General features: G+C 38.5%; 1 protein-coding gene across 2 annotated transcripts in view; it reads right to left on the bottom strand.

Moving 5' to 3' along the window:
• SDCCAG8 (SHH signaling and ciliogenesis regulator SDCCAG8) overlaps nt 1-12,622 on the bottom strand; it is a 92,318-nt gene that overhangs the window by 37,151 nt on the left and 42,545 nt on the right. For both annotated transcript variants that reach the window (XM_081188081.1, XM_081188080.1), the window contains exon 14: nt 1,313-1,440. In XM_081188081.1, the coding sequence (XP_081044207.1) occupies nt 1,313-1,440 (128 nt within the window). The remainder of the gene's footprint in view (nt 1-1,312; nt 1,441-12,622) is intronic.

The following is a 12,622-nucleotide window of genomic DNA, read 5'->3' as shown; positions in this document are numbered from 1 at the left end:
CAGAACATACACCCAGGCCATGAGCAACTCCCCCAAAGTCACTGTCTACTTTGGGGAAATTTATATACTTTTCAGTGGGAACTGGAGCTATTTGTTATTTTTCCTCTCTTTCAATAAATGAGAAATAGTTGGTTAAGCCACATACAGAGATTATGGGAGGGTTGGGATATGATCTAAAAAGGCAAATACGCAAATATGATTCCCCGTCTTACTAAACTGATTAGCAACATTTATAGTCTGTACACACATTTAAATGCATTACTGGGGGCTTACTGAATTGCCAACAGCAACACATCCACCAACTGTAGTTTCAGAATTCAGGTTTTTAAAATATGCAATTTATGCATATTTTCTGTGAGCAATGCTACTTACAGCTTAAATATGCAAATTTGCTGCCGTTCTACAGCTCATGATATAGTTCTGATGTGGACCTAAAAAGCAATTTGTCCACCCCCGATATAAAAGGACCACACATAATATTTTGACTGTCAACAATTCTGTAAATCCGTTTTACTTTCATACTATAAAAGGTAAAGAATTACAGGTCAGCTGTGCCAAAATATTGAAGCACATCAGGTTCCAGTCATGCTGCCAGCTGTTACCAATGTCCTATATTTATCAATTTAAACTGCATTCTTCAGGTTCTCTCTCACTGCTGCAAAGGATTAAAGATCCATCTAGATTTGAGAAGGACAGAAAATACAAATTCTAAAAATGTGTGAGCCTGCAAAGATTAAATAAAGGAACATATTAATTTGGAGCCAGTGAATTACATCCAGCTGCGACAGTGAATTAAGTACCGATTAATGGCTAAAGCTTTTCTCCAGTTTGGATTCTGAAGCAAACTCATTAAGCTTTTAGAGTAGCTATAATGTGTGTACTGTGGGAACTGTTCAATGCTATTCAAGAGACTTTAACTGTAAGCTCAGAGCATTTCCTGCGGAGCTTCTGATGCTATTTTCTTTATATAACATGTGTGCCTGAAAATCCAGCCAAAAACAAGTCCTTTGTTTTTCTACTTTGTTGTGGTCCCTCTCAGCTTTACGTTTCTTGAACACAGGTAAATAAACTCATAATCCAGATGGTGCAACAGATGTGAGAGCAGCACTCTGAAATCAACAGACAGTGGGCAATACTTTCCATTTTCTCTTTTAAACGCTAACTAATATGTAATTCGGAATCTCCGGTGTAGTTAGCATCTGCTCCCTTCGGCCAGCCAAAGGTTACAGGTGTTCCTGATGTCATTTCACAGTAAGGCGTGGGCCGGGCTTGTGAGTGAATGCCCAGGCTCTAATCTTTCCCTACCACCTACCAGTTTTATCATGCTGGGCCTCCATTTGCTGCATCTTCTGTGTCAGCTCCTGCTCTCTCTGCTGGGCCTGAAGGGCTCGGGTCTTTGCCTCATTGCTAAAGCTGTGCTGAATGTTCTCTTTTTCTAACCTATTAAAAAAGAAGAAGAACAACAAGAAGAAGACGAAGAAGAAGAAGTGGGGGGCACGCAGAAATGTCAAACGTATTTATAAACAAAAATAAGTGATAAGTCTATATGCCAAAGAATGATTTACATCCATTTGTATGTTGTGTGCTGTTCAATACCCCAAGCAATAAATAATAAAATGACAAATTAATAAAACATCAAGGCCAACCATTTGAAAAGGCAACAAAACAAAGGCAATAATATATTACATTTCGATCATACCATTGCATGTGCAGCAATTAAGACATTATCCTAAAGAAATGAAGAGGCAGGAAAGGCGTGGACTGGGAGGCATCAGGGGGTCAAATGCAAAGATCAAATCAACGGCAACTCAGAGGGTAAGGAGCAAATGTTCAAAATACTGGTAGACTGGTAGTGGCCCCCTAATAATGCTGCATGCTTCACATCTTTGCATATATATGGAGGCAGATTGCTATCTGCTAGCCCTAATTTCCTACTGAGAATGTTCTGATCAAGTTTCATATGGCGAAGTCACAAATTAGAGCAGCTCTGCTTTCCAAAGATGACTTTTTGTTCATGAATTCTGCCCCCCCACCCCCCAAAAAATCAACTTTGGTAAGAAACACACACCTTTTCATCAGTTTGACATTTTCAGAAATGTATGAAGGTAGTCATGTACAGGTATAATAAAAAAACAAAAACAAAAACTAATCGCCAAGAATAGATTTTGCAAAGACTGCAAGGTCATAAGCAGTCTTATGTTAAGGTTCTGGGTGGCTCTGGATAGGGTTGCCAGATTTCAAAAAGTGAAAATACAGACGCAAAAGTTGCCCGGGCACTGTTATTGATGGTCAAATTCCGGCTAAATACACAATGAAAACAAAAAACAATACCCCCTCCAACAAACACATTTAAAAGGACATAGAATGTTAATCAGTCAAAGACTGGTTGAAGAGAAACATTATCACCTGGCACCTAAAGATACATAATGAAGGTGGCAGGCAAGGCTCCCTATAGAAAGCATTCCACAAAAAGGCCCATTCTCATGCTGCCACCCTCCAGACCTCTATGTTAAACAGCACAGAGGATAAAATTGAACCCTGAGGAACCCCATACTGAAGGCTCCACAGGGCTGAACAGCACTCCCCCAAGCATCAGCCTCTGGAAACAACCATCCAAGTAGGACCGGAACCATCGCAAAGTGGTGCCACCCACCCCTCACTTGGACAGCTGCCCCAGAAAGATACCATGGTTGATGGTATTGAAAGCTGCTGGCTGAGAGGTCAAGGAGAATTTACAGGGACACATTCCCCCTGCCTACCAGCAGAGGTCATCGTACACGATAACTAAAACAGTTTCTTTGCCAAAACTGCCTAAACCCCAAATGTAATGGATCTAGAAAATCAGTTTCCTTCGAAATTGCTTGGATCTGATCCACGGCTCTCCTCTCCCTTCTGCCCATTTGGAATTTCAAAGAAAAGAGGGAAATTGTAAGGCATTCAGAATTAGGTTACGCCTTTCTTTTTCTAAAAAGCAGCAGCTGCTACACATCAACCAGCTACGGAAGAGGAGGAGAGGTGGGTGGGTTGGTGCAAGCCCAGGGGAAAGCTGAGGTTGATTCCGCCATGTTAAACTGAAGTTGACTGCTACCATTACATTTGCTACCATTACATTTGGTACTTAATCAGGTGTAAGCACCTGATTCTTGCAAGGGTGAGATGCAGAGTGCACACACACCCATAAACAGGCAGAATGGAGTTGCAGTGCATCAGATCAGCTCTGGAACAGCACTCCACAGACTCTGGCAAAAATTTCTCCCCCATTACTATAAGGCAAAGACAGCTAAAAACGGTACTATTGCTACTGCTCCAAAGGCTGATGGTGTGGGACAGTTCCTCCTCTCTTTCGGGAAACACAGGGCAGGCAAAGAATAAGGCAGCTCTACATCTCTAATCTTGCATCTTTCTGCTTTTTGTCCACTGATAGGGAAAGCTGCTCCATTCTTTGAGATTGTAGTATCTGTCACAGGTAAGTTATCTATTAAAGATGGTATCCATTACAGGTAAAATAGATTATAAAGGTAGGTAGACCAGGGAGTCAAGTACATGCTCTTTCATTAAGAGTGTATTGTGTCTATCTGACCCAGGAATAGGCAAACTCCAGCCCTTCAGATGTTTGGGACTACAATTCCCATCATCCCTGGCTAACAGGACCAGTGGGCAGGGATAATGGGAATTGTAGTCCCAAACATCTGAAGGGCCGGAATTTGCCTATGCCTGATCTGACCTAATTCCCATGTCCAATGCAGGTGATGTTCCTCACAGAGGCTGCCTATCTGAAGGTTACAGAAGCTGTTTGAAAACTTAAAGAAATATTTCAGCAAAGTAAATGTTAATGGAGGGGAAAATGATCAATATTGCATTTGTAACTACAAAATCAGTTACATTCTTGATCTGCAAAGCATAGTTTATCCATGCCTGCATGTAAATAAGGAAAGATTCACAGAAGCCCTGATTGCTAAAGAAAATGAAAAAAACTATAAGGAGACTCTGGCAATCTAGGCCTTATTTCTGATTTGATGAAAGGGGAGAGAAAGCTGCCTCACCACATCTTTTGGTGAGGAACAAAAACTGGAAGTGGGATGTTTTATTTGTCAGTTTGTGTCTTAGAATACCCTAAATGTAACATACTTTTTAGCCTGAAATACTTCCCCACATTAGTTGTCCCTGAGGAGAACACTTTGAACTCTTATGGAACTTATTTTAAGATCCTACTATAAGTTGCCTTTTGAGGTTTCTAGGGAAGCACATTCATTCCTCATCTTCTGCCAACCAGGTATCACTTATATTCATGTGCCCCAGAAAAGGCCTTATTTCTAGGTTGCAGTGGCTTTAGCATAAAACTGACTATCCATGAGAGGAGTGGTTTGGGTGGCATAATGAATATTCTGTTGTTATTGTAGACCTCTCCTGTCAGAGGCAAGGGAAAGGGAAGCAGAGATAACTACTGCTTCAAAGAGACTAAACTGATGCAGACCTGCCTTTCTCCATTTAGGGGGACTGATAAAGTTGTGTGTGTTCTCAGGCCTGGTATCAGACTTCTGCCACATTGGGAGATTGGTGGTTATTTGAGAACTCTGGGGTTGGAGCCAGTACTGATCCTACTAAGAGCAGACCTAAGTTAACCATGCCCAGTTAATTTCAGTGGTTCTACCCTGAGTAAGACTAACATTGGATACAACCCCTGTTGAGAGCAGCAAGAACAGAAGGGAACATCTATAAGTTAAAAATGCTGTGTAAGATCTATATCAAGGTGACTTCCTGGCCCAGTGCTAGATGAGAAGATACCCCAGAACCTACAGGAAAACATGCTTAGAAGCCTATGGATGTTCTCTAGTTGGAAAGGAAATCTATTTGCCTGACCAACATGAATGCTGGGATTTGCTACGAATGTGCCCTCTTGCCTCTGCAGCTTCAATCCCAGCTTATACCATATCACGATGAAATGAGAGGAAATTCTCTCATTTTTCAGGATACCTGCTAGATTAAAAGTGGTCTCACCACGCAAGATACTGCTTTTGATACAGCAAACAAACTACAAGAAAGCTGGATACTGTAAGTGCTGTGTTTCCCAGATTCAATGTGGCACCTCATTGAAAGTGAGCTCAGTGTTTCACTAAGCAGCATACTACATGAAAACTACTTCACTGTAAATAAGCATTTTACAAAAAATAATAATGAGGGAATACCTCAGAAGCCTCTGTAGTATGTCAATAAAGCATTTGTAGGTGGGAGTGCTGGGAGGAGAGCCCAGGCAAAGGGTACCAATATTAGGCTTCACTCTCTAATAGCCACAGTCTCTTACACAGGAAGCTAGGGCAGGAGCTGCAAACGGGCAGTAGGCCACCAGAATTTCCATGAATAAATGTCTCAAAATGCCCAGGAATCATGTAGTCTCCCACCTTTTTGTAATATGAAAATATTTGATGATTTACTCTGTGTGCTAGATTCAAACGTTAGAACTGCATCTCTACCAGCAAGACAAAAAAAGCCCACGCCTCTCTGTCTGGAACACTTGGCTATTTTTTAACTCAATAATTATGTAAACACTTTGTTGAATCTGAAGAGGACTCATCTTGGTTTCCTTAGCTGAAATGCATTGTTAAAAAATTCAGTAATACAGGAGTTACTTTTTAGTTTGATGGATTCGGGATCAGCGAGGCTTTTTTAACAGTAAACAGAAAAGCTCATCGCAGAAGTGTTTTACCAAATTTCAAGATGCTGCAGAATTTTTCATAATATACTAAGGCACGACTAGCCAATGTGGCACACATGGGCACATAAGTGGCTGCAAAGGCATTTACAGGCACCTATATGGTTCCCTCTCCCTGCAGAAATTAGGCTTGACAGAAGTATTCTATTATAACCACTATAATAGGTTGTGGTGTGTGCTTGGTTGAAGTGTAGTCCACAACAGCCCCTCTGGTTTGCAAATGTGCCCATAGGCCCAAAATGGCACAATCCAACCTCCATCCTATAGAACTTCACTGAGCCATTTTCTGTCTCTCCTCATTCCTCAACCCTTGTTCTCGTGCATGTGCACTGCATCATGCTCTTGGAGTCCCATATGTACAACCAGTGACTCCATTCCTTCCCAGCGATGCAGATATGGACCACAGATGGACACCCTGTGGGTATAACCTTTGAGAGGCACAGGTAAGATCTACACAAGGAATACGTGATGGGCCAACATATTTTATTTCATAAAGTATATATACTGCTTGATTGTAAAACAACAATCATCACCTCAAAGCAGTTTACCAAAAGAGTGAAACAATAAAATTATCGGCAAAAAGTTAAAAACAGCTATATTTATTGTTGTTGTTGTTGTTGTTGTTGTTGTTGTTGTTGTTGTTAATTGCCTGCGAGCGCTCCAATTGGAGAACAGCCTTTACCAAAGGTGTCATGCGCTTTGAAGATACTCGAACTCAGGGCGCAAGGGAGAAATGTGCTACTCCGGCAATAATCCAAGCGCCTTCACACGCATGCCTCCAGCAGAAGGCCATGGGAGAGAAAAAGACTCCATGGAGAGTCTTATCAACCTCTGCTTTTCCCAACTTGACTGGTTGTTGTTGTTTAGTCATTTAGTCGTGTCTGACTCTTTGTGACCCCATGGACCGGAGCACGCCAGGCACTCCTGTCTTCCACTGCCTCCCACAGTTTGGTCAAACTCATGCTGGTAGCTTCGAGAACAACTTGACTGGTACATTCTGGTAAAACCAGTGTCCTGCCCAGAACTAGAGCACTCTGTTCAATAGCTGCATTACTAAGGCCGCTTTTAGATGGGTGAACTTGTAGCACAAGTGAAATTGTAACTGACATTTTATGACCCTATTTTAAAATCACTTTTCCAGCCTTTTCTTCTTCTTTATGGAATAGGGATTTAGCACTATATTGCCATAATGCTATGGTATTATGGTGCTTTGATGCTATAATTCATTAAAAAATTATAACCAGTAAGGCATTTTAGAGACAATTAAAAGATTTTAAAATCAAAAATTGGGTCATAAAATTAGCACTCTCCACAAATGTTATAACAGGGAAGAGCCATAGCACATCTGCTTTGAATGCAGATGGTTCTAGGTTCAATCCCTGGCATCTTCAGGTAGGGCTGGGAAAGAACCCTGCCTAAACCATAGAGAGTCGTAGACAGTAAGTGTAGACAGTACTGGGCTAGATGGACCAATGATCTGACTTAATGTAAGGCAGCTTCCTATGAATGTGCGCTGAGCGGTGATAGGGCAAGAAACTAAAGCATTTATTTTTTTTAGTGGAAGAGTGGTCACCTGTGGGGATTGTATTACTCTTCTGGAAAAAATGGACTTTCTACAGTCTGAGAAAAGATGGAAGAATCACAAGGAAAATACAGCAATGAACAGATGATGATGCCATGTGGATCATGTGGATGTCTTATAAAAAGTGAATGAAGGATGGCAATTCTGCGCTAAACTTACAACGGAGGAACTCTATGCTATAGGAACATACAAATGTGTCAAAGATCATTAGTCATAAAGGATGTCAAAAGGAAGAGCAATGAGTAGCACTAATTTAAAAAGCAATGTTCTTCATTTATATAATTTTGTGGGAGAAAACAGATATGCATTGGGCACCGGTAACCATTGCCATATAAAAAGTACAGATGAATACATATGTAATTATGGTAGTTTAGAACCATAGTATATTATGAACCTTTAAAAGAAGCTAATGTTCCCCTGGATGATTCTTTTAAAATAATAATCATTGTTTATATTTTTTTTTAAAAAATACATTTATTCTAGGAATTATGTGTATACTGAAAATGTTTTGTTACTAAGTATTTAATTCTTTATTTTAAAAATTAAGCATTTATACTAATCTATGGCAGAAAAGATGCAGAAAAATCAAAGTCCTAAGGAAGACACACATAAATTAGTTATGACTTTTTACAAATAGTTATTGAAATAGAAGTGGATACACAACCCAGCTCAACTGAACACCAGTTCACAATCCAGCACATAGTTGCAACACTGAGCAAATTAGCCAGATATCAAAGTTTTGGACTTTGTCTTAAGAGTTAAACAGCAGGTCTTCAGACGTTCATCCTAACGGGAGAGTACTAAAAAAGGTATAAGCTGACCTCAAATGTCATAAGAAAATTAGAGGTTTCATCATATCTCACACATTAACGCGCCCTTCTACAAGGCTTGAGCAACAATTAACAGATGCAAAAATGCACAATAAGTTACAAATATTTCACAGAAGATAAGATTTTCGGAGGTAGGGTGGTTTTTTTCTCTTTTCTCTCTCAAAATGTAGTATTTTCTCACAAAAGGGATAAAAAAAATCTGGAGATTACACTGTAGATAATACTCAAGTCTTATCTTGCTATCATCTTGATTTGGCTTGCCTGAACTACAACATTTTCCTAATCATAACTTTTGTGTGTTAACATTACAAAAAATTGACAGACAAAGCAATATCCTTGTCAATTTAAAAAGTGTTTTAAACACTTTATGTTATTGAGAGCAATGGATGAATGGATTTTAATAGCAACTTTCCAACTAAACTCACAATTACTGTCATTACGCTAAGTGCTTGATATCCCACTGTGCAGTTTTGCTGTCTGCTTTTTACCTTCTTCCATGCACACTTTTAGCCACTGATTGTGCAGCCTTTCAGTGTTTTCTGCCTTTTCCTTTAAATAAACTGGCTCTGGCTCCTTCCATCTGGTTCCCCTTCCGTCAGCAACCCTGCACCTGTTCACACCTCCTCTCCTGTTGGATTCCACTGAACATTTCCTCCTCTGCCAGGGCTATTCTGGCACTCGCAACCTTTCTGTCATTCAATCCATCTGTCAGAAGTGAACTTTGTTTACCGCAAGCTTCTGCTTTCTTCTTCAAGATGCAAAGCCCCTCAAGGTCATTGTCAAAAGAACTGTCGGCATAGATTTAATCCCTAGCAAAAGACAAAGCTGGACAGTTATCCATTTGTGAAAATTACTTTTTCAGTGTGGAGAAGACAATAGAGAAGTAAAATAAGAGGCTATTTAATGGCCATTTTAAAATCCTGCAAAATAATAATAATAATAATAATTTCCTCCTTTCTGTAAAACCTTGCACAGTGCACTTTACCTATTTAGCAACTACGCAATAGAGAAAAGGGAAAATCATGACAAAAATGGTGCAGAAAAGCAGAAATAAAATACAGCTTGTTTAAGTTAAGGCAAAAATGAGATGGAAAATTATGAACAAAATTACATAATTAAGGATTAAAAAATAACAGAGGAATGTCCTTATTCACACAGAAATTCTTAGTGTATAATATTTTGCGTTACAGTATTACATTAGAACTAAATAACAGCTATAGCTAGGTTAGTAACTAACCTGGTCACGTTTTAAAAAACAGCAGTGATAATTTTTCTTTTTAAAAATGTCACTCATTTGGTCCGTGTGAGTATCCAGATTGCTATTCAAGTACTTTCCGCAAGTTAACAGAAAGAGCTGTGCAGCTACTTTGAGACATTTCATATTATTCCTAGGATCTATTATGCAGAGCTATTCAGGCATGCATCTGCTTTTCATAAATTGGTTCCGATAGGCACATACTATTGAATTATTAACCAGCCTCTTAAACGGTTTTACTTATCTGGAAAAATAAACACCTTACAAACTGTTGTCTTGAGCGATATCCAAATTACAAGGTAGCTTTCTTTACCATGGAGAAAAATATGTCAGAAAGTTAGTAGAAACACCATTCCACTTTGTTAACTGTTTAAAAAATGCTATCCGACACTATAAACAAAATATCTAGTCTCAGCCTTTCCCTGAAAAGCAACAATATAATATAATCTTTTAATATGCCATAAATGGATCCTCAAAAAGCTTTAAACATTATTTACACAAATATAAAAAAATAGCCATTCAATTCGGGATCTGATTTTTAATGTATCGTGCATACTTCTTGTCTTTACAATAATATGCCCCTTGGGTTTTCAATTACCCTCGTAGAAGACCAAGGAAATAAGAAGGTTCAAACTCTTCCAGAAAGGTCTACTGTATAGCGTCCTATCCTCTTACCTATGCACCTAATTGCTTTTAGAGCTTCTTACAAGTTACGCTCTGCTGGCAACATGGAATAGCCATAGTCAGGACAAGAAGCCATATACCAGCTGCACTGCTGCAAAATGCTCACAGACTGAAGGAACAAGGCAGGCAGGACTAGTGGGACAGTTGATGTGGCAGTCATGCTGCTATGGATAAAATGCATCTATTGAGCAGGGAAGAAGTTTGCTCCCTGTCATAATCAAATAGACCAGGGACGGAAGAGAGTTACCAGATGGGAAAGATATAAGTAACTGCTCATTTGAGGTTTTTCTGCTCCTCATCTTTATTTCTATGCCATGTTAGGGCTGGATCCAGGGTAAAGAAATAAAGCATTTTCTTTTACAAATTCCTTTTGCATATAGGAGACTATAAAGGGTTTATTTATTTATGTAGAAAACATGATTATAACAATGTCAGTGATTCTGCTTTCAAGTAAATAATGTTCATTTAAAGTCTTGAAGAATCAATCTCTTTCAGTCTAGTAGTTTACAGTTCCCCAGGAAAGAAATTAATGACCCTCACATAGAAAGAATGTAAATGTGTCTTTTAATTATAGTGGCACCAGTTGCTCTTATGCAGCACAATAGATATATAGTATTTTAAATTTGCACCACCAGGTTGCATTTACGTTTTCACCATATTTTGTAAACATATCTGCCACATAAAATACATGCTGGAAGCCCCAATGACTAAATAATATATTTTTATAATGTCAAAACTTTGAAATCTGATAGACCCTGCTCTTAAAAGCATTTTATTATTAAAAAATGTTGAGTAACTTTCTCCCATGTGAACAAATTGGGGGGGGGGGATAATAATAGGATGTCACTCACAAATATTTACTGTAATAAATATAGATAACAGGCATCTTTCAACAACCGATGGGAATGTGCATTAGTTTTCCCTTACCAGACTAGTATCAGTATAAATTTTGCAAATGAACTGCTCTATATCATCAGATGCATTTATAAATCCTTCTCATTTTAGGGGGAAAATGAATCCATCTATAAAATCTCCTATCCCCCTTCAAGTAATAAAAAAACTAAAGATATAGCAACATGGTCACAATATGGCTAGCCGTTAGAATTTAAAGCATATTTCTTTCCCCAATTAATACTTCATTAATGGCTTTGGAAACACTGTGATTTCAAATATTATATTTTTTAAAAGAACAATAATTATAAAACAGAAGATAACAAGGTAGCAGCTAACTGACAGTTTATAAAGTACAACGTAGTAATGATTACTACAGGCACTGCGAGAAAACAAGAGAGCCGATTTATTCCAAATCATTTTATATCTGTCATCATAAAGCAACGTATGGGCTAAATGATGGCAGGTAAATATCTCCTTCTATAATAATGCAGAGCAGCTAATTTATTTACATCTCTGTAACTAAATTAACACATTACACTATTTTAGGCAGTCAAGGGAATGGGCAAGTTTCTCAACCAGATTTGCGCAGTTTGAAAACAATAGAGGATTATTAATTGTTCCAACCCCTTTTTATAAAATTACCTGAAGCAAGACCTTCTTTTCAGTTGTGGAAATATTTGTGGTTTGTACAGCTGCAGGACAAAGAACCAAGATATTTTCACAGAATAGCTCTGGGAAACAGAATGCTTGCAAGATTCAGTTAAGGAGAACAAATGGCAACTTTCAAATCTACCGGAGTCATTTACTAATAGGCTGCTATATCAAATAAGTCTAATTTTTCCCGACAGCCCCAAATTAGATATATTGCAGAAACTGATGCACAAATAGCATATGGCTCTGTTATACCACCTATTTCAAATCCCTGTAATGTTTCTTCCCCTCCCCTCTCAAAATGAATAATTGAGCCAAGCCATAAACCTTCTGCAAAGAGAAAAATACAGAAGTTGAAAAACAGAAGTAGGAGCCACAATTTTCTTTGTTCAACAAAGAGATATATAATGCACATCTATTGATTTTTGTTCAAAGTGTTTTTATCACTTATCCTGGGTCACTTAGTCATGGTAAGGATCCTTTGTATCGGGTCAATTTATTCAGTAGCATTTAAATTAATTTTAATACACAATTCTACCCCCCTTTTTTTGGCCTCACTATTTCAACATTTCTTTTCCACAAGTCAACCAGCAGCCCTGACTACTACTGAATGGTGGCTGGGCAACATAAAGATGTATGTCGTGATTAAAAGTTAACATCCTGAGACACAGTGACTATTATGCACAGAAGGCAAAATCTGGTGCCCCCTTAGACTGGGCACTGAGAAAAATATTACAAACTGTATTGATTTCAGTATAGCTCCTAATCCTAACGCGTCCCGCATGTATCGATGGCACCAGTATGTAATCTGAATTAACACAAATTGCTTTCACTTTATTTCAAATGAACACACTTTGAAATGAAAATGAGCAAAACGTACTGATCATGGTATATAAGCCTTGCAATATGCTTCTAACTCCAAAGGAATGTAAGTATGCGCATATATATATATATAGCAAACACTTCCATGAATTCGTAACGTCAATTCATTACTGGCTTTATGCATTCCCTATGTT

The sequence above is a fragment of the Podarcis bocagei genome (assembly GCF_964188305.1).
Source record: "Podarcis bocagei genome assembly, chromosome: 3".
NCBI lineage: Eukaryota > Metazoa > Chordata > Lepidosauria > Squamata > Lacertidae > Podarcis > Podarcis bocagei.
This window is presented reverse-complemented; position numbering and strand designations above follow the sequence as displayed.